General features: G+C 38.0%; 1 protein-coding gene across 1 annotated transcript in view; it reads left to right on the top strand.

Moving 5' to 3' along the window:
- Window positions 1–6,529: 6,529 nt before the first annotated feature.
- The window catches only part of LOC121863384 (symplekin-like), a 75,362-nt gene continuing 54,609 nt past the window's right edge, over window positions 6,530–27,282 (top strand). Inside the window, exons 1-3 of the mRNA XM_042362006.1 lie at window positions 6,530–6,639; window positions 10,221–10,417; window positions 19,607–19,840. Of these exons, the coding sequence (XP_042217940.1) occupies window positions 6,607–6,639; window positions 10,221–10,417; window positions 19,607–19,840 (464 nt within the window). The 5' untranslated portion in view covers window positions 6,530–6,606. The remainder of the gene's footprint in view (window positions 6,640–10,220; window positions 10,418–19,606; window positions 19,841–27,282) is intronic.

A 27,282-nucleotide genomic window follows, 5' to 3' on the forward strand; every position in this document is an offset into this window, starting at 1 on the left:
ACCCTTGTTGTTATAACTACAAGAAACAATGTTTACCCTTGTTGTTATAACTACAAGAAACAATGTTTACTCTTGTTGTTATAACTACAAGAAACAATGTTTACCCTTGTTGTTATAACTACAGGAAACAATGTTTACTCTTGTTGTTATAACTACAAGAAACATTGTTTACCCTTGTTGTTATAACTACAAGAAACAATGTTTACCCTTGTTGTTATAACTACAAGAAACAATGTTTACCCTTGTTGTTATAACTACAAGAAACAATGTTTACTCTTGTTGTTATAACTACAAGAAACATTGTTTACCCTTGTTGTTATAACTACAAGAAACAATGTTTACCCTTGTTGTTATAACTACAAGAAACAATGTTTACCCTTGTTGTTAAAGCTACAAGAAACAATGTTTACCCTTGTTGTTATAACTACAAGAAACAATGTTTACCCTTGTTGTTATAACTACAAGAAACAATGTTTACCCTTGTTGTTATAACTACAAGAAACAATGTTTACCCTTGTTGTTATAATACAAGAAACAATGTTTACTCTTGTTGTTATAACTACAAGAAACATTGTTTACCCTTGTTGTTATAACTACAAGAAACAATGTTTACCCTTGTTGTTATAACTACAAGAAACAATGTTTACCCTTGTTGTTATAAATACAAGAAACAATGTTTACCCTTGTTGTTATAACTACAGGAAACAATGTTTACCCTTGTTGTTATAGCTACAGGAAACAATGTTTACCCTTGTTGTTATAACTACAAGAAACAATGTTTACCCTTGTTGTTATAACTACAGGAAACAATGTTTACCCTTGTTGTTATAACTACAGGAAACAATGTTTACCCTTGTTATAACTACAGGAAACAATGTTTACTCTTTTGCTATAACTACAGGAAACAATGTTCACCCTGTTGGTTATAACTACAAGAAACAATGTTTACCCTTGTTGTTATAACTACAAGAAACATTGTTTACCCTTGTTGTTATAACTACAAGAAACAATGTTTACCCTTGTTGTTATAACTACAAGAAACAATGTTTACCCTTGTTGTTATAACTACAGGAAACAATGTTCACCCGTGTTGTTATAACTACAGGAAACAATGTTTACCCTTGTTGTTATAACTACAAGAAACATTGTTTACCCTTGTTGTTATAACTACAGGAAACAATGTTCACCCTTGTTGTTATAACTACAAGAAACAATGTTTACCCTTGTTGTTATAACTACAAGAAACAATGTTTACACTTGTTGTTATAACTACAGGAAACAATGTTTACCCTTGTTGTTATAACTACAGGAAACAATGTTTACCCTTGTTGTTATAACTACAGGAAACAATGTTTACCCTTGTTGTTATAACTACAGGAAACAATGTTCACCCTTGTTGTTATAACTACAGGAAACAATGTTTACCATTGTTGTTATAACTACAGGAAACAATGTTTACCCTTGTTGTTATATCTATAGGAAACAATGTTTACCCTTGTTGTTATAGCTACAGGAAACAATGTTTACCCTTGTTGTTATAACTACAGGAAACAATGTTTACCCTTGTTATTATAACTACAAGAAACAATGTTTACTCTTGTTGTTATAGCTACAGGAAACAATGTTTACTCTTGTTGTTATAGCTACAGGAAACAATGTTTACCCTTGTTGTTATAACTACAGGAAACAATGTTTACTCTTGTTGTTATAACTACAGGAAACAATGTTTACTCTTGTTGTTATAACTACAAGAAACAATGTTTACTCTTGTTGTCATAGCTACAGGAAACAATGTTTACTCATGTTGTTATAGCTACAGGAAACAATGTTTACTCTTGTTGTTATAGCTACAGGAAACAATGTTTACCCTTGTTGTTATAACTACAAGAAACAATGTTTACCCTTGTTGTTATAACTACAGGAAACAATGTTTACTCTTGTTGTTATAACTACAGGAAACAATGTTTACCCTTGTTGTTATAACTACAAGAAACAATGTTTACCCTTGTTGTTATAACTACAGGAAACAATGTTTACTCTTGTTGTTATAACTACAGGAAACAATGTTTACCCTTGTTATAACTACAGGAAACAATGTTTACCCTTGTTGTTATAACTACAGGAAACAATGTTTACCCTTGTTGTTATAACTACAGGAAACAATGTTTACTCTTGTTGTTATAACTACAGGAAACAATGTTTACCCTTGTTATAACTACAGGAAACAATGTTTACTCTTGTTGTTATAACTACAGGAAACAATGTTTACTCCTGTTGTTATAACTACAGGAAACAATGTTTACCCTTGTTATAACTACAGGAAACAATGTTTACTCTTGTTGTTATAACTACAGGAAACAATGTTTACTCTTGTTGTTATAACTACAGGAAACAATTGTTTACCCTTGTTGTTATAACTACAGGAAACAATGTTTACTCTTGTTGTTATAACTACAAGAAACAATGTTTACCCTTGTTGTTATAACTACAGGAAACAATGTTTACCCTTGTTGTTTTAACTACAAGAAACAATGTTTACCCTTGTTGTTATAGCTACAGGAAACAATGTTTACCCTTGTTGTTATAACTACAGGAAACAATGTTTTCCCTTGTTGTTATAACTACAGGAAACAATGTTTACTCTTGTTTTATAACTGCAAACAATGTTTTGCCCTTGTTTTTTAACTGGAAAACAATGTTTACCCTTGTTTTTATAACTGCGGAAAACAATGTCTACTCTTTTACACAGCTACAGAAACATATCGTACTCCGCCCCCCTCCCACCTCCTTCATTCCGTCTCCAGGTGCCCTTAAAGCACTTGGATTCCGTTATTCCTTTGTTTCGTCATTTTAGTATGTTATCTGGGTCATTTCACAGACACTTTTTGAGCCAGGAAGCTGAAACGTGGACACAGTAGTGGTCAAATTCTTTGACAAAAATAACTTTCATATTTTTTACTGGTTTGGCAAGGAGGGTGGTTGGTGTACTGTACCCCTGTTTATTTTCCATTAGTGCCATGGCTACAGGACACGTTGTTTATTCTTGTCACAGTTGTAGAAACACTGTTCACCCTTTTGCCTTATTAGCAGCAAACACTGTTTACACTAGTCATAGCCAAGGACTATAAACAGTATTTTATCCTTGGTATAGCTGCAGTAAACATTTTGTTTCGTTTTTTCATACCTGGAGAAAATAATATTATCCGTTTTCTTACACCTGAAGTAAACAATGTTAACGTTTACTGTCAATGTTGCAGTAAAGATTGTTTACGCATATTATCAGAGCAAGAGAAACAATATACAGTTTCCAGCCTATTACTCATATTATCCTATCTCTAACAGTCATACCCCCTCAAACTATAATATCTCCAACACTATACCCCTCATACTTTCCTATATCTAACACCCATACCCCCTCATACTATCCTATCTCTAACACTCATACTCCTATATCCGATCTCTATCACCCATACTCCCTCATACTATCCGATCTCTAACACTCATGGTCATAATGACGATTTTTTTTAGTATATTGATTATAACCTTCCTATCGGTGGTGATAATAACATGAATCTCGCCGTGTCGCTCCGAGTATCGTGTGTTGGTGCGAGCGTCGCCCACCACCATGACGACCGCTTAAATTTTTTATAATGGACCGGATAATTTTCTTTGCCTTGCACGAAGTCAGGTTGTGATTTATCTACAACACTCATGGAAAGATCACGCATTATACTTACACTTCTCTTATATACGACCGCTCAATATACTTCCAATAATCTTGTGGAGAATCACACAATATGTCCAGAAAACTGTGAGGGCAAACTTTTTGGAAGTGAGAGTTGTGAACTCTTGTAACTATCTGCCAGAAAGTGTTGTGACGGCGGCACTGAGGGTAGGCTCTTTCAAGAACAGACTTGACCAACACTAGAGCAGGTTCAGATACATTCAGTAGCCGGTGCATGCCCAGTACTTGCTAAAGAACCGATCAGTGGTGAAGCGAAAAAAAAAAAAAAAAAATATATATATATATATATATATATATATATATATATATATATATATATATATATATATATATATATATATATATACATATATATACAGTATATATATATATATATATATATATATATATATATTTTTTTTTATATATTATATATACAGTATATATATATATATATATATATATATATATATATATATATATATATATATATATATATATATATATATATATATATATATATATATATATATATTTTTTTTTTTTATACAGTATATACAGTATATATATATATATATATATATATATATATATATATATATATATATATATATATATATATATATATATATATATATATATAGTAAATCACTGTAGGTGCGCGTGATCTAGGTATATGCTGATAACCACAAGGAAAAAAGAAAACACGAAGTTCCCAAGCGCTTTCGTGTAATTCACATCTTCAGGGGTGAGTACAAACTACGGAGACGTACAAAACAAGGTGTATATATACAGACGAATGTGAGATCAGGTCCACAATGGTCAGGTATTAGGTAATGACCTTACTAATCTTTAAATAGCACCGCAACGGTCGGTAGTCAGGTCAGATGTTGATTATTGGGCTGCGAACGGTTCTGAGAGTCTCCATCACAGTGATGCTAAATTTTTGGATGCAAAATCAGCAGTACAAAAAGATGCAAACAATGTCGGTCGCAAATGCACACCAGCCATGTTTGAGCGAAGGAATCGAAATGGGGAAGTTGTAAAGCGTTCTTGGCTTTGTTTCTCCCCCTCAAATGGGCGGGTCTACTGCTTCTTTTGCAAGCTAATGGGTGTTTCAAGATCTCAATTCACATCTGATGGGCTCTGCGACTGGAAGCATGCTAATAGGCTTGTTGTCCATGAGCAATCAAAGGACCACATTCAAGCAGTTTTGTCAGCAGCAAGTCGTGCAAAGGGAGCTGGAGGTATAGATTCCAAACTAACTACGCATGTGGGTCAAATTGAGCAGTATTGGTGATGTCTTCTAAAGCGATTGATCAGCGTGCTTAAATTTATATGTGAAAGAGGGCTAGCTCTTCGTGGAGATGATGAAATAATTGGATCTCCTTATAATGGAAATTACTTGGGATTACTAGAGCTCTTGGCCGAGTATGATGATTTCCTCAGGAAACACATCCAGAATCATGCTAATCGTGGCACTGGTCATATAAACTATTTGCCTTCAACCATCTGTGAAGAAATTGTCAGACTAATGGGCAATGAAGTACTGAACGAAATTATCTCACGTATAAAGCTCTCAAAATATTACTCAATTTCTCTAGATTCCACCCCTGATGAAGGCCATATTGATGAATTAACTCTGAATTAGTGGTAGGAATGTGTGGTGTGTAAACGCAAAAATACCCTGATTTTTGTACTTTACCTCACACTCTAATTTACCTTCTGTGTTCAAAATCTCTCCAGTATAGGTTCTCAACTTGACACCTGAGTCTTCTAAAGGAACATGCGCGAATAACTTCTCATACATATCTCTACTCATTATGGAGAAATCAGCTGCAGTATCCACTTCCATGTTTACAGTTGTGTCATTAATACACAAGTCCACATTATACCTATGTTCAACTTTCTCTTCATGACTGGTGTAAATAGTAAATACATGGGCACTAGCCGTGAAGGTCATACTCAACGCGCTCAAACAAACAAGACCTAACAAGGTGGAGGTCAACTATCAACCCACGCCTACCCCACTATATAAGACCTCACCCCGCCGTGACCTACCTCTCTCTTCTACCTACAGCCACCAGCAAGCAACACCTCCTCTGCTCCTGCCGCTGTGAGTTTCCCATCACACCTCCATCCATAAGTGCGAGATCTCCTACGTGTACGTATATATGAGAGCCTAACAAAGAGAAAATTGACAACTGGCCCCATACACTACGCTACAATATCTTATGGTAGAATATGTCACCAAAATTATACAGTTCCTTTATCGAAGTACCTACCAGTGTCATCAATAAGTAGTGTCACAAATTGTTAAACTGATTATCGCGAAAATGGATATGAAAAGGCACTAACATCACCCCAAACATTAGCTACTGAACTAATTGCAGAGCCCATTAAAAGTACAAGAGTGAGGCTCATGAAAATGCAATTCAAATAATAGTGTGTTGATGAAGTTCCAAATGGTAAAAGCCGGTTAAGAAAATCTGGAACCTACTTTCACTTTCTTTGCGGAATAATCTTTATAAGAAGGTTTTGTGAAATAGCTAGAATTATCTTTATATAAACGACCTCTCATATAATGGCGAGAAACTTTTTTTTAAATCCGATTCAGTTTATGATGTATTATCAATACAATTTTGATCTAATTTTTAAATTTTAATAATATATACGTATAATTTATATACAAATTTATAATTCTAATATGTTCTACGAAGATATATATTTAATATTGATTACATATGTAAAAGGAAGTTGAAATCTTTAGTTGAGGACAACCCGTAAGTAAGTTGTTTACCCCTGGCCTGTGATGGTCGCGGTGCTGGCGGCTCACTTGGCTGTTTAGTTAAAAGATGTTAAAGTCCTGAATATATTTCATCATGAGTGAACTTGAGCTGTCGACAAGGGACAGGGTAAGTAAAATATTTGTAAGAGTAACTAATAAGTACAAGTTTAGTGTTAACATAAGGTTATTGACTCTTGCTGACCACGTATTGTATAGTGTGCCAGTCATCAGTACTGTACAGGTCTTAGTGGTGGTTATTTCTCTTCCTTGTGTCTAAATTTGGTAATATTCTGGGTAAAATTATCGTTTCGGTCTTCCACCAATTTGGAAGTTGAAATTGTTTTTCCGGTGATTTATTCTGTGTTTTGAACGGTTTTCACCTTCATTTCTACTGCAAGTCATTAAGTTTTTGGCTACATGTATCCTTCCTTATCCAACGAGGTTAATATCCGTCCAATGGCCGCCCGCAGTGGATATTTTGCCGTGGCCGGGTAAGGTCCCACTAACGCGATTTTACCTTGAGTGCGTTCTGATTGGCTAATCATCCTTTGCTGGCGAACAACGTGAAAACTATATTTGACCGTGACTGGCGACATTTGGCTTTTATTTAGCCGTGAGTCGATCGTTGTGAAGCTGTAAACATTATCATTATAAAAGAGGCGACATTTACTAGAACATGACCTAACCTTACCTAACTTCCTATCCGGGGGACGGACCCCCTCGTCAAATTAAACAGAAGGTACTTAGCCAATCAGAGCACACTTTTGGTAAAATAGCGTCAGTAGGTTCTTAGCCGGTCACGGCAAATTAGCCGCTACGCAATATTAACGGAGTATCTCACAAATTTCAAGGTGTAAATTTCTGTACCCGCCATGTTGCTAGAGTCACTTCAAGTATCATGTCATGCGACTGTCCCCCCTCCCACTGACTTAAGACAGTTTTTCATGCAGATTAGTTTCACAGATTCAGGCAAAACAGGAGGGCAGTAATTCCCATTAGAAATAAAATCCATACAGAATGAATAACTAGAAATTGTATCCAATCTGATTATAGTGTTGGGAATAATCCTAGAAGAAACATGAGATATCAGCCATGTAGAGCTGTGATATGCATTGGTAGGTAAAACAAAAGAAACATTAATTGGATTCTTCTCAAAGCTTCAACTGAAGGTGAAGTCTTATACAATCTCGTGAAAAGGGTCTTCAGTGAGCTCGGTCTAAATTTGGAGGTCCTTGTGGATTAGTGTTTCTGTGGTGTCACCGTGCAGTGGCAGTCGTAAAACAGTAGCAGCTGAAATGAAAGAGTACAGTACTCGCCACAAGTCATCTCATCAGTCTTTTGGGGCAAAAAACTTTGAGTTAAGCAGAGCCACTTAGAAATACACTTAGTACAATCCAAAGCCTTTATAGTTTTGGTAATATTTGATGAGAGTGGTCTGGCCTTGGCAGCTAATAGACAAAATTTCCTAATAGAAGATAAAAGCTTTCTTACCTCAAGAAACATACAGTATAAAAAATGTGCCATGAATATATTTAGCATCACTCTACTGTTATGATTTTTTTTTTCCGTGTGCAGAGGAGCTCTCGGCCCTCTGTTCGCCCACCATGATTGTATACCGGGTACTTTACTTGGAACAGTCAATGATGTCTTTCAGTCATAGATTGTTGTTGTTGTTCTCGAAGATTTTTGTTTGTTTTGTTTTTGTTATTTATGGAAGATGAAGATCTAATAGCAACTCCCTTAAATGTTTATAGTTTTCTCATCTGACACCTTAACTCAGAGGTGGCGATATGGTCACCAAACACTATATCTGACGGTGTGGGTGGGGATGGGTGAAGGTGGGTGGGTGTGTGTGTGTATGAGGGAAGGGGTGTGGCTGTATGTGTGTGAGGGAGAGGGCGGGCGAGGAAAGGGGGTGTTGGCTAATGCACACTCCCATCACTCAACTGGCAGCCTACTGCCCACCATGTGGTCAGTCACTTACCAAGCAAGTAAACAAACTGGGCTGCCTACTCAGAGAAATAATGTACAGTGGGTAAGAAAACAGATAAATACTATCATGCCTCTTTTACCGGGGCCTTGGCCAACAGATTTTCATTTAATGGACATGAAAAAAATATTGATTTAATAAATACATATATTCCCCTATTTACGATGGGGTCACCTCCCTGTAAAACCCATCGCAGGTTGAAATATCGTAAATTGGTATTATAACATGGGGCTCAGTGGGATATGTTCCCAGCCGGTCTGCCACCCACGTGTATCACCGAAAGTAAAATTCCTACAATAATAATATTGTACAGTATACATAAATCCAGGGTTGACAAAATACTTTATTTTAACACCAAAAAGAATTTATATATATATTTTTTTGCTTTAAGTGCTATTATGTTGGTTTTAATAAGTTTTAAGTATTTTTAACCATTTTTATAACTTTTTAATATGGTATTATGTAATCATAAACATTACATTCAGGATAATTTAGTAATCAATTACTGTATACGCTTTTCCATATAAAAAAATCACTGTTAAATGGCCAAATTTAAAAAACAAAAGCTTTGATCAGTCATCCAGACTCATCCTACATGCTTAATGGCAAAAACTAAGTTTAAGTTCATCTCAATGCCTGGAAAAAATATTCTACTTTTACAGTTGAAAGTTTTAAATAATTAATTTAAGGCCAATTGGAGAGAGAGAGAGAGAGAGAGAGAGAGAGAGAGAGAGAGAGAGAGAGAGGAGAGAGAGAGAGAGAGAGAGAGAGAGAGAGAGAGAGAGAGAGAGAGAGAGAGAGAGAGAGAGAGAGAGAGAGAGAGAGAGAGAGAGAGAGAGAGAGAGAGAGAGAGAGAGAGAGAGAGAGAGAGGAGAGAGAGAGAGAGAGAGAGAGAGAGAGAGAGAGAGAGAGAGAGAGAGAGAGAGAGAGAGAGAGAGAGAGAGAGAGAGAGAGAGAGAGAGAGAGAGAGAGAGAGAGAGAGAGAGAGAGAGAGAGAGAGAGAGAGAGAGAGAGAGAGAGAGAGAGAGAGAGAGAGAGAGAGAGAGAGAGAGAGAGAGAGAGAGAGAGAGAGAGAGAGAGAGAGAGAGAGAGAGAGAGAGAGAGAGAGAGAGAGAGAGAGAGGGAGAGAGAGAGAGAGAGAGAGAGAGAGAGAGAGAGAGAGAGAGAGAGAAAGAGAGAGAGAGAGAGAGAGAGAGAGAGAGAGAGAGAGAGAGAGAGAGAGAGAGAGAGAGAGAGAGAGAGAGAGAGAGAGAGAGAGAGAGAGAGAGAGAGAGAGAGAGAGAGAGAGAGAGAGAGAGAGATATATATATATATATATATATATATATATATATATATATATATATATATATATATATAATCTCTGCCTCGGAACCAACCCCCCATCCCCGTGTGCCCAGCCATCTTTTCTACTAATGTAAGTGTTAAAAAACCTAATATTATTGATATTTCTCTTAATAATTAATTGTGTGTGCATACCATCATAAAGTTAAGAAGTTATTTTTACTACAATGTATGTATTGTGTCTGAAAAAGTGGAGTTTGGGGGTTGGCCCGGTCTCTATTTCAATTAATCCCATATGTTATGTTGTTCACTTTACGCGTTTCTCACTTTACGTGGGCCGCCGTGGGTTCAATTGACCGCGTAAAGTGAGGGTTCACTGTATATAATATAATTTTTTTTTCTGGGTTTTTAAGATGAAATTTGTATCCCTGCAGGTGGTGGAGCTGCTGAACACAGCTGCCTTTCTACCATCAGAGAAGGAGAAGATCGCAAACCTTGCTCAGGTCCAGGAACTCATCATTCATCATGACTCACAACTGCTTGATTCATTCTTTGAAGAAGTTGCTGCCTTCCAGAATGATAGGAACTCGGATGTTCGTAAATTCGTTGTTGGATTTATCGAAGAAGCATGGTAAGTCTAACATGACTTGCTGTACCGTACTGGGTGTCTTGTAGGTCTTGTACTGTCACGTTCAAGATTCTTCGAACATTGCTGGAGACAGCTGGCAACTCAAGGCCGTTTGTTTACTATACTACGTAATAAATATTATGAATGAATGTAAAAGTGATCGGTGATTGGTTACTTAGTTCCCCGTTGCTTAATTAATGGTTGGGCTTTGTTGTTTCGCATTATATTATACTTCTCTGCTGGTATATACAATTAATTTGATTTTAAAATGGATAGAGCAATGAGTCAACCTATATGAATTTATATTTAGATAAATAAACATAAGTAAAAATCGTTAAGTATGTTAAAGAACATCATGCATCGGGCACAGCTGTGTGCAGGTTGGTTATGAGGTTGCCTGTTTATCATTAATTTATACTAATATTATCTTCAAACGTTTAATCCCTTTCGGGTAATTAATCCATTTGTATATAACCGATGCAAAACAAAACAAATTTCTAAAGACGCTGATTTCTTGCAACACAAACTGCTGTTTTACTTACCTGTGTGTAATAATAATAATAATAATAATTAACGGTTTATTGAAAGAGAGCTTGGCAGCCAGAAGGCTGAAAATATACAGTTACATATTTGGGGAATGGGTTTCGAATTACAAATAATATACAAGTAACATAAGTGATACAAATAAGATATATAATAACTAGATGGGGAAAAGCTCAAACTACAGGGCATTTCAACATAGTGACAGTGCAAGAAGTAGTATTTACTGGGAGTGAATACACTGGTTTATTACAAGTTATTGATAATTTTTACAATAGTTGGGACTGGTCTGTTCTTATAGGGATCAGTTCATGCACGTATGGGCTGGATGCGGTTGTGGTGTCGAACAGCAATTCTCGGGCAGGGGATCTCAGGTGGTAGTAGGAACTGGTGTCGAGGATGGTGTAGAAGCTTCTTACCAAATTTGCAGATGAGGTCGTGGTGATGGTCAGTGAGAGTCGAAAGGGTCAGTGTGTTGAGCGCTTCTTGATATGCGTGTGCGCGCGCGTGTGTGTGTGTGTGTGTGTGTGTGTGTGTTTAATAATGATGTTGTTCAATTGAAGGTGATGGTAATTAATCTTAGGAACCATCCGTCTGATGGTGTGACTTAGTACTGTAGCATATGCCTAATACTTTTACAAGCCATTATCTAGCAATATCATTGTCATTCCAAGACTATGAATACTGTAAGCAGCAAATGGCATTTCTTTCGTTGAGTGACTCTTTTCCTAAATCCTTGTTTCTGACTTGTGTCGAGTACGTCACGTTTAGACTGGTGTCTTTAAAAAATATTCAATTTTTTCCAAAAATGTGTATGATGTATTATAAATTTGTATCTTATTTATTTATTTATTCGTTTTTTTTTATAAATGCATAATGAATATAAATATAACGCTGACGTTATTGGCGGGAAGGTGGGGGAGACAGAGGTGTTGTCAGTGCTGACTACCCTTCCACTCCCTCAAGTAGAAGGACCTTGCCAACATGGAATACCACACGCAGAAAATCACTGAACGTGGAAGAATAATCGGCATGAAAGAGGCTGGGTTTTCACCCACTGAAATTGCACGAGAATTGGGTTTTTCTCGGTCAACTGTATATTATTGGATTAAGCGATGGGAAGAGGAGGGAAGTTTAAAGGACCACCACAAGACGGGAATGCCGCGCAGAACAACACCTGCACAAGTTGAAGCCATCCTGAATTTCGCTGAGGCCAACCCCTTCAAGACTTCATTTTCAATAAGAGAGGATCTACAATTAAATATTTCCCCTTTAACAATCAGGCGAAGACTTCACGAAGAAGGCATTCACCATAGAACTCCCGCCACCAAGGAGAAGTTAAATGAGCGACATCGCGAGGGCAGGTTGCAGTTTGCTCGACGGTATGCTGAAGAAGGCTTAGATTTCTGGGGAAGAGTAATATTCACTGACGAAAAAACTTTCTCATCTACCACTCACTGAAGGTTGCATTGCTGGAGGAGGAACAACACCCGATATGCTAGACAGCATATTTATGAGGAAGCAAGGAGTGGGCATGTGACTTGCAATGTTTGGGGATGGATATATTTGAACGGAGTTGGAGAGCTGACTGACATAGAAGGAAGATTGACAGCTGAACAGTATTTAGAAATACTCAAAGAAGTTATGCTTCCCTCGGTGCGTGCATATGCTTTCCCGTTTCCCGAAAACATCATTTTCATGCACGATAGGTGTCCTATCCATACTGCACGGATTGTAACGCGGTGGTTTGCAGAACAAAGAAATGTGCAAGTTTTAGACTGGTCAAGTAAAGGTTGTGACATGAACCCTATAGAGAACGTTTGGGGCAATATTGTGAGCGTGTGGGAGCCAGCTGAAGAGAGAACCAGGGTGCAGCTACAGGAGCATACACACCGTGAGTGGGAGGTCCTGAGGCGGACACCGCAACTGATACACAATCACGTCGCCTCCGTTCCCAACAGACTGCAGCAAGTAATCGAGAATTAAGGTGGCTGGACTAAATATTAATGTGTCAGAAATAATTTTCCTATGTAATCAAAGTCACATACTGAATGCATCTGAATATCTGTCAAATTGTATAATAAATGTAAAGAAAACAATCTTCTTCTAATATCCCCATTTGTGCAGTATGTATTCAGGATAATTTAAGTCAAACAAATCCTAGCATTATACTTATAATTATTATGAGAGTACAGTATCATATATGATAAATATATTGCATGTGAAATAATTACTATATCTACCACGTTAGTTTTTAGTTTAACAAATTTATTGACAAAGCTTGTAGTATAGTTTGCCTATTCTGAGTAATTCAGTCAGGTTTTGACACTGAGGATAGTCTCACTTCTCACTACCACGCAGGACAGAGTTTCATACACAAAGGAATACAACATATTATAGAGGTCAGATTCATGTGGGTAATGTCACTGTTCACTGCCATGCAGGACAGAGGTTCATACACAGAAAGAAAGAAATACATCATATTCATTAGCAATATATATAGGTCAGTGGTTCACATACATTGGACGTCATATTCTAATTGAAGACTAATCAGTGTGGGCTAGCAAATTTGGGATAAACAGCAAGAATGTTCTCATGCACCCCCGATTCAATGTAGTAATTACAAAGGTCAACCAAGGAAAAAATCAGAGAGGGAGACAGAGACAAAGAAACAACTGTATAACGACACAATTCCTACAATATGTAATGGTCCGATCACAGCTGTCCGATCCGGCTCTTGAAGGCACCTGTGATGAGGAAATTGATCTTTCATATTTCAATCTCATAATCTCATATTTAATAAGTTCATGTCATGCCTTTCACAATATATTTATGTATTCTTGGATAACGTTTACTGTTGTAACCGCCCAATGAGCGACTGTGGGAGAAAGACCCTTGCCCGTAGAACTCGATTGTTCTTTATTTGAGTAGAGTGGGGTGATAAACCATATAAAAACTTACGTGTTTCCGGTCTAATGTAGGACTTATTAGCTCCCTGACTTGTTAGCTCACTGGATGGCTAGAGACTATCTTCTGAACCCCACAAGGAGCGAGTCAGCCCGAGGCGAGGGCCATCTGTTTCACATTTAACACCTCAGCAAAGTTCGTTGTCAACACTGGCTCTCTCCTGTCTCCCTTTCTCTCTCTCTATCCCTCTCTTCTAGTTTATCCTACTGTGGTGGTAACAACTGTAATGGTTGTATTTGTATATATTTTTCTCTTTTCAGTTATTATAACAAATGGGAAGAAATCTTTGCCAAAATACCAAACTATGTTACAACGTTACCCCACAATAATTTCATAACTTACAATAATGCTCTAACACTCACGCACACTTGCATAGACACATACACACGCGCTCGTGAAGAAAGTCGATTTCAACGGAGTCCCTTACTGTTTTTATTAATTATAGAAAAAAAATTATTACATTAATTAATTAAATCTCGTACTGTAGGTGTAGCTAATGCGGCAGCATATGTATTGTATTGCATTGTATCCATTACGATTGTCCTCCGAGTAGACTTAGCTTATATATTTCAAATGACATTTCTTTCGATTATTGCTTGTTTGTCCGCAAAAAACCTTGTTTTTAAACTGGTTCATCGGAGGATCTCATTGGAAAGTCTTTCATTTCGTAAAAACTGTGTACAGTATTACCCCGCTTTACGCGGTTTCACTTTCCGCGATTTCTCATTTACGCGGTGCCTCGCCAGAACCGAACTTTCACTTTCCATGGTGCATCTACTCATATACGCGGGAAGCGGCACGGGCAGGATGCGCACAAGGTCGCCCAGTCATCAAAACATTACCGAGTTCTTCACCCGCCACCCACCACAGCCGGCCTAAGTTAGTGATAGTGAGGATATGGACTTATATGGACTTTGAGGGGTTTGACAAAGAGGCCCTGCAATCCTATGTGGTGGATAGTGATACAATTGATACAAGTGATACAGGTGAGGGCCAATAATCTGCCCTCTGCCTTGGAACCAACCCCCCATCCCTGTGTGCCCAGCCATCTTTTCTACTAATGTAAGTGTTAAAAAAACTAATATTATTGATATTTCTCTTAATTATTAATTGTGTGTGCATACCATCATAAAGTTAAGATAATATTTTTACTCCAACATAGTTGTGTGTCGTCAAAAAGTGGAGTTTGGGGGTCGGGCCAGTCTCTATTGGAATTAATCCCATATGTTCTGTAGTTCACTTAACGCGGTTTTCACTTTACGCGGTACCCTGTGGGTTCAATTGACCGCGTAAATTGGGGTACTACTGTAGTATCCATTTAATGAAATATAATTTAAACATAGATAAATAGATAAAAATAAAACATTATATATAAATTTCTCTTTCCAGTGCCTCACAGGGAATGTAAAATAAATTATTTCATTAAATAAACTTAATAATACAACTGTTTTCACAGAAAAGCATTGACACACACACACAGGCTAAGGCACACACACGCACACACTTACTAGAGGTAGCAGCGAACCGATGATTCTGTTTAATCCCACCGTGAATTAAAATAGCAGTTTACGTTGCATGAAATCTGCGTCTTTAGAAAGAAATCTGTTTAGCATCGGTTACATGCAAATGGATTAATTACCCGAAAGGGATTAAACGTTTGAAGACAATATTAGTATAAATTAATGATAAACAGGCAACCTCATAACCAACCTGCACACAGCTGTGCCCGATGCATGATGTTCTTTAACATACTTAACGATTTTTACTTATGTTTATTTATCTAAATATAAATTCATATAGGTTGGCTCATTGCTCTATCCATTTTAAAATCCAATTAACAGTATATACCAGCAGAGAAGTATAATATAATACAAGACAACAAAGCCCAACCATTAATTAAGCAACGGGGAACTAAGTAACCAATCACCGATCACTTTTACATTCATTCATAATATTTACTACGTAGTATAGTAAACAAACGGCCTTGAGTTGTCAGCTGTCTCCAGCAGTGTTCGAAGAATCTTGAACGAGATTGTACCATGGGAAAATTAATGATCGAAGGTAGCACCCATCACTTCCCTCCTCTCCCTCCAGAGTCATTGTAGGTTTATGGAAAATTTTAACAAGACAGAAACCATTTATTGTGATGAGACATAATATTAACCAAGGTTAATTATATTTATATTATTATTTTAATTTTATGATAATGGAGACAGACTTGATAGGGGCTGGGCTTAGGGATTGTGAGTTTGAGTGTTTACAATGTTGTCAGAACCTGTCCAAGGTATAGTAGCTCCCAACACAGGCATCCTCAGGTAGTCATAATTCTTTTGGTAATTATAAAGAACGGACTTGTGGACATGGGGCACCAGCATGGCAAAGGTGAATACAAATGAAAGTTCATTCACAGTGGTGTTGTACCATAATTTTTTCACTTTGATTTTGCAATCCAAATCATCACAACTACTCCAATCTTATGCATCATGAACAACTCGATGACCTCACTCACATCGTCATGTGTTAGTTTCTGTTCTTGTTCTTCCGTAACACCTGGCTGTTCACTGACATCATCATCTTCCAACAAGTTGTCTGCAGTCACCTCAGGTTGCCTGATTACCTCCAGGATGTCGTCGTTGGTGGTCTCAGAGAAGCCTGCAGCTCTTAACACTTTGTGCAGCCTCTCTTGCAATGTCTAATGCCACAGCAACAGACTGAGCCTCACCAGCCACCGCTTGACTCTGCCTCCCACCTGGGATACCCTCCAACACATGCCGCCACCCGTGACAAATCGTTGCCACAGATAGCTGCCCCCATGCCTCCACCAAGAAATCAACAGCTTTCTTGACGTTAAACAGTTTCCAGAACTGCTTGACTCGCACTTCATGGTCCGCCAAATCTTGTTCCTGATCCTCGCTCTCTCTCTTGGTGCCACTCAGAAGGTTCTGCAATTCATCCTTGGTGTTGGTGAAGTCGTTCAGGAGCCAAAACTTCTTTGCGGAGAAAGCAGCCTTGACGTTGTATATCAACTCCTGATCCATGGGCTGGATTAACGACATAGTGTTAGGGGGAAGGAAGACCACTTTTACATTGGGGTGACGATCCAGCAATAGGGGTGAGTGTCTTGGTGCATTGTCAAGGAGCAACAAAATGTTGAATGGAACATTATGTTGCTTGCAGAATTTCTTCACATCAGGAACGAAACAGTTGTCAAACCAGGAGAGGGACAAACCAGTGAACATCCACGCCTTCCCTGAGGTTAGCCAATGAACATTTAACTTGCTCATGCCCATATTTTTGTAGGCATGCGGCTTGCGGGCTTTGTCGATCACAGACAACTGTAGCTTACAAGTGCCAGAGGCATTGGTCGTGAACAGGACGGTGATGCGCTCCTTCTGCAACTTCCAGCCCCGACACTTGCTGGCAGACTTGACTACGAAGGTCTTGGATGGCAATTTCGTCCAAAACAACCCGGATTCATCCATATTGAACACCTGGTCGTCGGTGTACTGTCCTTCCTCCATAATTTCTCGTAAGAATGGGGGAAAATTCATGGCGGCAGTCCGATCAGCACTTGCTCCTTCACCAACAATTTCAACGTTCGTGATCTTATTACGACATTTGAAACCTTGTAGCCACCCAGCGGAAGCAGTGAAGGGTTTGGGCTCTGCAACTCCCCTTTTTCTAGCAACTGATAGGTACAGATCTCTCACGTAGTCCTGCACTGCCCGCGTGTCAACCGCTACGTTCCTTCTTTACTGACGAATCAAGTACCTGACCAATAAACCTTCAGTCTTGAGCAGCACCTTATTGTGGCAATATTTCACCATCGACTCACCTGCAGACTTTGTGATGCTCATGTTCTTTGATCTTGCCGGCATCCTTCTTGATGGTGCGGATCGTCGATTCATTAACTTCATATTGTCGGGTGAGATCCACCTGTCTTGTGCCTTTCTCTTAACTCCTGGACGATTTTGTACTTCACTTCATAGCTTAAGGTGCGTTGTACCTTCTTGGGCTTGGGGCAGCTTGGGCCAGGTAGTTGAAGGTTTCTCGGGGGAGGTGGGGGTCCAGTGGAAGCCATTGTTGAGCAGATTAGCGGGCACGAGGGAGAACTGTATACGCGGAGACGGAGGACAATGGGACTAACGCTTCTAAGGTCAGCGACTTATTCCCTCTGGTGGCAGGGCACGCCAAGTTAAATTAGACGAATCACAGCTCGCGGCGGAGGGGATGAATGGGTGGTAAGGATGCGTGGCCCACTCACAGTCCGAAACGTCATCTGATGTCAGTGGTGACGTAAGAGCGACCTAGCGTGCAGCTTGTCCGCGGCGCTTCCCGCGAAAATTCAGGATCGTACCGCGTAACTAATAATTGGCGCGTCTGGACAGGTGCCGCGTAAACCGAGACTATACCTGTACTGTATTTTAATTTTTCTATATTGTTTAACATTACAGTACTGTACTTTATTTACAGTATTTACAATACCGTATGGGATATTATTGTTGTTTTGTATGGGCAAGGGTGTGCTTTAACCTAACCTAAACTATGGAGTTAACACTGTTCTGACTTAAGAACAAGTCGACTTACGATCAGGGTTTAGGAAACGTATCCCTGTCGTTAGCCCGGGACTGCCTGTATTATACTGTACATTTAGCAGAGTGGGCAGTGTATGCCTACTGTAGGCTAGTGTGTAGAGGTGCATGTATGGTATACAGTGCATGTACAATCCCTCTTTCATGGAGGGAGAGGATAGCCTGTTGCCCAAGTTACCTAAGCAGATAGCTCACCCAGATGCCCGGAACATGGGGACGCATTGGAGCATAATGCAATCTCTCGGAACTCCTGGAAAATTTGTTCCCATGCCCAGAACAGATAGATTTTCTGGAAAATTTTTCCAGAAAATGCTCATTATTTCATCTTCGGAAACTCGTTACCATGTCAGGAATGGAGAGAATTTTTTTTTTAATTTCTCGAAATGCTCAAAATTTATTCCATCTATTGGAGAGTTTCAGGGACCAGAGATTCTCACTAACAGGGAGATTACTGTACAGTATAGCATAGTAAGGCAGCACCTTTACCAGGTAATACTGTACACTAACGTATTTTTAAGTTTGAGCTGTACAGTTTAGCTTTAGAACTTTATGCATGTCTGTCAAGGGTCTCTTCCCCAAGCCCCTTATTACCCTTTAGACCCAGGCCACATCAACCTTTGGAGAATTCTAGATCATAATCATGGCTGGCCAACCTTGGGAGTACAGTACCAATTAGAATTCTACGATGGTTGGCAAGGGCTGGGTATTACTTTATTTTTAAATGATGATCTACTTTAATAGATTACTCTTCTGATTAAATATATCTGTTCAATTAAAGTGCATAGAAGCTCCAAGTCTTGAGGATACAGTACTGTACAATGGTGATTATTGTACCTTTATTATATTCCTTTAGTAAGAGTAACTGTTAATTTGTATAGCTCTTTTATTAACTGGTACCTCACCCTCACTTCCATGCCAGATAAAAAAAGCTTTAACTATAGATATAGCACAACAATATCTCAGATGAATTTGGTATTTTAGGGAGTAAAGGCCATATATAGTAGTTGAAAAGTGATAGTGTACTTTTAAACTACAATTTGTATAATATTTCCCACAGTTGACTTCACTATTATTTCCTTATAAATTGTTGCAGCAAGAAGGATGTGGCCATGTTACCACGGCTGGTTCCTAATATCCAGCTCCTCTTGAATGATGAGGCAGTAGCTGTAGTGAAGCGAGTCATCCAGGCCGTTGCCCAGCTTCATCGTGCCACCCTAGCCTGGCTCTCCTCGGCGCGTTCTACCACTCCAGAGATGGAACAAGTTTGGCTTATTATCACTACAATTAAAAATACAATTATTACCATGATTGATCATGATAATGATGGGTGAGTGCTTTCATTTTCTTAGTTATTAGTTATTGATTAGGTTAAAATCATGCATCTTAATGGTTACATTGAAAGTAAACTTTTAATTGGTTTTAAAGTTTAATATCAGTCCAAGGAGACTCAAGAACCTGTGTTGTTGTTCTCATCAAGTCTAATGAATCCAACTTAGGCTTGAACCCTCAACATGACTGGCCAAAACTGACAAATAATTAATATATTTCTCCTATCATAGCCATCAACCTATATAGGGATACTGTATCAGAAGTGACAGCTAACACAGAGGTATAAACTAGCTTGCTTAATACGGACCTTCCATATATATCACTAGATTCCCAGTAATGAGCCTCTATCTAGTTATCTTTTTACTTGGAGCAGGTTATTTCTTGGAAAGCTTCATTCTGCCTTTAGCATCACACAACTACTTTAATTGATTTAGGTTGCAAGGGTTACTTCACTTGTGTTTCCAATTCAATTGTTTGTTCAGTTAGAGGTCACCTGTATTACCGCAAAAGAGTAAAACGGCGAATACTCTTTTTTTGGATTTTCACTTGCCATGTAATATTCAATATTATAACCTATAGCCTATCCCCAATCACTTATATGGCCCTAAACATGATTCTTGGTTCTAATGATCCACAAATCTCTCTCCCTCTCATAAATCATTAAATAACTACAGTAGAACCTCGATAAATCGGACCAATTGGGGCAGACCCCAGTCCGAAAAATGTGAAAGTCAGAGAAAAGCGAATATGTGGTGGGGGATAACACAGCTTATCTGAACTGTTTAAAGAAAATCAGTTGTTGTTATGTTATTACTGCACTTCACTAACTAAGGTCTTTAAGTGAAAACCCCGAGCCATTGTTTACAAAGAGCAAACAGCTGATCAGCTTACCACAATGTCTGTCTTCAACACTCAGTAAATTAGTACAGTACAGTTGTGTATTTATCATCACTTAGTAATTACTATTGTAGTGTATTTATCATCACTTAATAATTACTATTGTAGTGTATTTATCATCACTGGTTTATTCATTAATCATTTGTCTAAGTATACAAGTGGCCAAACTGAGTCATCACATAACACTCAAAGGTAGTAAATAACATTTTTAAGAAGGTATCTTCATACTGTATCAATACTATACAATGTGTTATAGTGACCCCTGTTGTAATCTGGTCTGCAGAAAACTCTCACACGAGCACATCATGAGTAAATAACCTTCTGATACAGCTTATCCTTTTATTTTAAAGTTGTATTACAAATTAAATACAGTATTGTATTTTTTCTCTATTACTTTAGATATTATATTAATCATGATAAACCATAAGAGGCCAATCATATGAGAATATAATACTGAATCAATAAATAAATAAACCTGATGACTGCAGCAACACCTGATCAGCCCCAGCCTGCTTACACACTCAAGTGTCTTAGTTCTCAGTAGGTCTATAGCAAATCTCATTAGACCACTGTACAGTATTCAGTAAGTGTGGTTCATTTCATAAGATTTGTTTTATTACCCCCCCCCCCCCTTTTGTGACCAGAGCATCTCAGAGTCCGAAAAAAGCGAAGTCTGATTTATCAAGGTTTTACTGTGTGTACCTATAAAAATACAATACATATGGAATATGTGCTGTATTCACCAGCCCATTTATGTTGTTCTGTCCTGTTGTTCCTCCCTCCCAACTTTCCCCTTTGTACATCACAGCAGTTGATGAGGAATGAATAATGGTTGATGATTGATGTTGATTAATCTGTAGCGAACTGTTGATTCGTTCAAGCCATATGCCCTAGCACATGCCTCTCTGAAGTTTCTTTATTATTTCGACTTTCTCAACACTTCTTTGGTGGTTTACTACTCTTGTCACCACCTTTAGAAGGACATTTTGGAGCCCTGATGGAATTTTCAAGCACAAAACACACAGGGCGCAGCAAGGTGTATACACGGTGTGGCAGGGGACGTGAGTGAGACAGGAGAGGTGGGAAGCTGCACTCTGCAGTAGTGACACCTGGTGGTTTCAAGTGGAAACTTGTTCATGCACGCAATTCAGCTGCATACGAAATCAGTAATACCTGTTGTAATGAAAATATATTTCTGGTGAAAATCTGTGAATAGTTGAAACTGCAAATAAAAAATCTGCAAAAAATGAGAGGGCATTCTGTGTGTTATTTGCTATTACAGTGGTCCCTCGGTTAATGAGCACAATCCGTTCCAGCAGGTTGCTCGTTAACCGAAAAACTCGTTAACCGAAAAACTCGTCAACCGAAACCATTGTTTCAATGGGTTTTTGGGTAATTGGTTCCAGCTCACCGAAAATTGCCTAAATTCAACAAAAAAGGTAGAAAAGTACACTTACTTTGAGGTGTGTATGTAGAAGGCTCCTGGATGATGATGCTGATGATGGGAATTAGAATGGGGGTGGAGGAGAAGGAAGAAGAGAAGGCATTGGGGTGGAAGAGAAGTCACCCCATGGCGCCATTTCACCCATAAAATTTTAGCTCTCGGTGTAATTCAAGATTATTTTCTTTAAATCAACACTGCATTGCATTATGTATTGTCAATATGTAAAATATATTTCAAAATGACCAATAATTTGCTTGGAAACACAGAAAAAAAGCGTTTAGTTGAAGAGTCTCAAGCAAGATGTTACCTCCAGTGAAAACAGAGAGACTAACGCCTGTCTGGTGTGTTAACAGGCTGGATGACAGAAACTAGTTTCTTTACCTTCAATTATGTTCAATAATTGTTAAAATGACTAAAAAGTTAATATTAAACTTTTAAATTATTGAATAGTATAAACTTCTTGATATTTACTAAAATAGTAGGAATTTAAGCCCTAGAACCGATTTCTGTATTGGCGGACTAATACTACAGCTGGTGGACCGCCAAATGCAAGCGAAAACATGTTGAAGTCGGTTAAGTAAAAACTCGTTTATCGAGGTTAACTGTTAACTGAAGTTAGATCTTATGGTAAATCGTTAACCGAAATCTCGTTAACCGGTCGCTCGTTAACCGAGGGACCACTGTACAGTATTTCTGAAGTCCTATATCTGTATGATATTTCTGAATACTGTACATTTGAGAGTTTGAATTTGTAAGTACTACAGCATAGTACAGGTTGTACCCCTCTAGTCCGGCAACCTCGGGACCTGACCGGTGCCGGACCATGGAAATTCACCCTTTTCCTGGATAGATAGTGACTTGTGCTTATGCCTGGAAGCACTTAACCACTTTCTCTGCATCATGGTCTCTTTGAAGACATATTGAAGGGTTAAATGTCGTATAGTAGCTTCTAAAATTTCCAAGGTTTTTAATTCTTAACATATTTTATTGGAACACAAAAAAAATAAATAAATAAAAATTTCGACGGCGGAAACTTGAATTTCGACGGGTTTGAACGGCCCGCCAACGTGCAGACAACGTGCATAATCGTGTAAACAGCATCATTTCTCTTATGTACAAAAGATTCATTATTGTTTATTACTGAATGTCTTTTTTATTGAATTAATGTTTATGTGTGCAAAATGAGCAATACAATTCATTAATAATACGTAGAAAATTAAAACACGAGGAAATGACACAGCATTGTTTTCGTTGATTACAAAACCAGTGATTGACTGGTTCTACATATAAAACTGAAGAAAATAAGACCTTGGTTGTAGCTGTAGTAAAATTAATATGGTTGTTTTAAGTAATGTTATTTAATATTAATAAATGGAACAATAGAAGTAGCTAACGATAATGGTAAAGAAAAAGAGAGATCGCATATGTAAGTGCGCATGCGCACACGTGAAAACATATCGTCATTACTTTACATAAGAATATGAAAGCAACACTTATTTACTGTTCATATATATTTTAATTAATGTTTCTGAATTTGTTTTCATTGAATTAATGTTTGTGTGTGCAAAATTAACAATACAATTTATTAATAATACGTGGAATATTAGAGGAGACGAGACGGCTGCCGGCATTGTTTATGTTAAAGCTTACGAAACCAGTGACTGATTGGTTCTACATATAAAACTGAAGAAAATAAAACCCTGATTTTAGCTGTAGTAAAATTAATGTAAAAAAATTAGTATGGTTGTTTGAAGTACCTGTAATGTTATTTAATGTTAATAAATGGAACAATATAAGTAGCTAACCATTAATGGTAAAAAAAAGTGAGACTGCTCGTATGTAAGTGCGCACATGTGAAAACATATTGTCATTACTCGATATAAGAATATGAAAGCAACACTTATTTACTGCTCATATATATTGAAGGGTTAAATGTTGTACTCTGTATAGACAAGCAGAGAGAGAGAGAGAGAGAGAGAGCAGCCGAACTGCCGGATGTAAACAAACCTCAGATATAGATGTAGATAAAAAAAAAATTTAAATGACACACGCATTTTCTATACCGAAACGTTTCCAGTTAATGTAGTCTCCATGTATAATTAGAAAATTATGGGGGCCCCATGTGCATTCAGCTGACTACATTAAAGGTTAAGTGCTCAGTCACACTGTATCCATTCCTTATTATTTATTACTTTCACTGTACTGTATCCATTCATCATTATTCATTACTTTTACTGTACTGTATTTCATTGTAGATTTTTTTTTTTTTTTATCTATATCGGACTTCGGACCTTATTTGGGTCCGCTGTCTGGGTAGGTGTAAATAAACTAATAATTCAATAAGTAAAAAAAAACGCTGCCTATCTACCTATTGGACAAACTAAAGTCGTTCCGGACCACGGGAGTTTCCGGACCACAGAATGCCGGACTAGAGAGGTACAACCTTGCAGGTTTCCATGTAGTATGGGTACCACAATTTATTAATGGGTATTGTACTAAGGATCCTTTAAATATTTTTATTTATTTATTTATTTTTTAACTTTACCCCTCTCATCACACATTCTAATAAGAAATTCTGACTCACGGTAGCAATTCTTCTTTATTTTTCCTCTGTGTCTTTGACAAGATTTAGATTTTTTTAGATTGCCTCCAAGGGGGCTTGCCTTTATGACTTGTGCATTAAGGGCGTAGAAGCCTGAAGGGTCATGGGTTTTGTCGGCAAGTTACATAAAGTGAGAGAATGATGAGTGTGTGGGGGGAAAGTTCCCGGTACATTTCATGTGTTTATGACAAAGTGTGGCAGGTCCCTAATAATGTCAAGTGCCAGGCCTGTCACTAGGAGGAGGGATATCTGGTCAGGGAGGGAAGAGGTGTTGGTAACGGCTGGGGACCTGTAGGAGGAGGTCATAGGGCAAGTGAGGATGTAGTGAGAGAGGGTGTGAGAGTCGGGTTGACCACAAAGTTTACAAACAGTGCGGCCAGGCTCAGGGTTGCCATTGTACTCCCATAGGTACCTGTACCCTTGGCGCAGTCTCGTGTACATAATCTGTTGAGATCGAGTCGGGGATTGATACTCTTTGTAGTGGCGGTTGTCGTCACCGGTTAAGAGCGTCACAGTGGCGTAGTGTGACGCTACCCCGTTGTTTCAGGTGTGTCCAATGTTCGTAGAATGCTTCTCGTTGTGTGGCGTGTATGCGAGGTTTGAGATGATTCAGGGAGAGGGCGAGAGTGGCTTCAATATCTTCTTCTTGTGTCGCTTCTTTGGCAAGCTGATCAACAGTGTCACAGGCAGTTATTCCTATATGTGACGGGATCCAAAGAAACTTGACACGGATGTCATCAGTTTGTTATAGCCCGGCGATGGCTGCTAGGATGTGATGGGTGTCTTTGACAAGGTAATTCCTTGGTTGGTTGTGTGCTTATCCTTACTACTTTTATCCATCTACTGAGGTTCTGCTAAAAATACTGTGGTGTTCAATCATTTGACACCCCTTGTCTTTGTTTTTTATGGAAGTGTGTATACGTTTTAAAGTTAACCAACCCAGTACTGTATACATAATTCTGGCCTTTTTCCAAGTCCAGTTATCTTTAGTAACATGTAGTCACATACATTAATAATAATAATAATAATAATTAACGGTTTATTGAAAGAGCTTGGCAGCCAGAAGGCTGAAAATATACAGGTGTACATGATAAACTTGCCAGAAATCTCGCGCTTACATATTTTATTCTGTACAGTAGCCTTTGGATGTTTTGCAAGATAGGGAGAATGTTTGCCAAGTAAATATTTATGTTACAGAAATATATACTGTATACAGTGAGTTCTGCTATAACGCGTGTTTTGACAATGCCAATTGGCTCTAACGCGATTTATGAATAGAGGAACGATATTTGCATAACGCGAACGCTTGTTTGTTGTAACACGAGTTTTGCTCACTATTTCTCCAATTTTGTGGTATTAACTGTGAATATGGTAAAGAAGAATATCTCCAAGAAGCGTTCTGGTGATCGCATTCCCGGTGATGATCGTAAAAGAAAGGCTATAACACTTGAAGAGAAGCTCTATGTTATCAACCTCAAAATCACCCTTCTCCCCCATCAAGTTATATTCATATTTTTTCAAGGCAAAGTGTTACATTTACTGTATGATTTCATTATTAGATATGAATGTAACATTTATTTTGACTGTGCTATCCTTTGTGTTAGGCTAACTACTAAATTTTTTTCGATTTCGAGTAATCTGCACCTAACCCTATTTTCTCCATAAGCCCTGTTATTTCTATTACGCGAATTTCTATAACACGATGTTTTACAAGAACACAACTATCGCGTTATAGCAGAACTGACTACTGTAATTCAGTACAAAATAGGGGGTTAGGGATTGTGACTCCCCAAAATTCACCTAACAAACCTTAAAAAGCTTCTTTACTTAGTAAGCACAAGCAAGAAATGTACAGTGGTCTGGTACACCATGGAAAAATAAAGGGAACTGTATACAAATAATGGAAATTGAAAAAAAAAATAGTGCTGCATCACAACTTATTGCATCTGCCTGACCTAGCAATTGCCAGCATCCCACAAATTCAGCGGTAATACTAGATGACATTTGCGCACGTTAACCAGCAACTTGTAAAGTCTCCAAAATGGGAGGGAGTAAGTATTTTGTAATATTATTTTAATGAAAATTTCCTTCCCAAGCATATGTTATTGTAAATCAGAACCTCTGTGCACGGCCGGATTATTCACTGTGCCCAGGTCCTATGAAGGTTTTGGGGGCCAATGAAAATTGAGAACATGCATTTTCACTCTGGTTTGGCCTATGAAGATTTATAGGTCAACAGAATAAATGAAAAAAATCTATAATGTTTGACAAGACAAATAGATTACTGTATAATAAGCCTAGGTGATTATAGACATTAATTTCGTCTGTATTTGTCACTTCTGACTGGCCTGAATCTAAGATCTAATAAAATCAGACAGGAAAAAATCATCACAGGGATAAATAAACTTCACCAAGTTCTTATCAAACATCAGAATATTAAACAACTCAACAGTTTAGTATCAATTATTATACAGTTGTTTCATAAATCATACTAAAT

This window comes from Homarus americanus, unplaced genomic scaffold (genome assembly GCF_018991925.1).
Source record: "Homarus americanus isolate GMGI-L3 unplaced genomic scaffold, GMGI_Hamer_2.0 scaffold40248, whole genome shotgun sequence".
NCBI classification, from domain to species: domain Eukaryota; kingdom Metazoa; phylum Arthropoda; class Malacostraca; order Decapoda; family Nephropidae; genus Homarus; species Homarus americanus.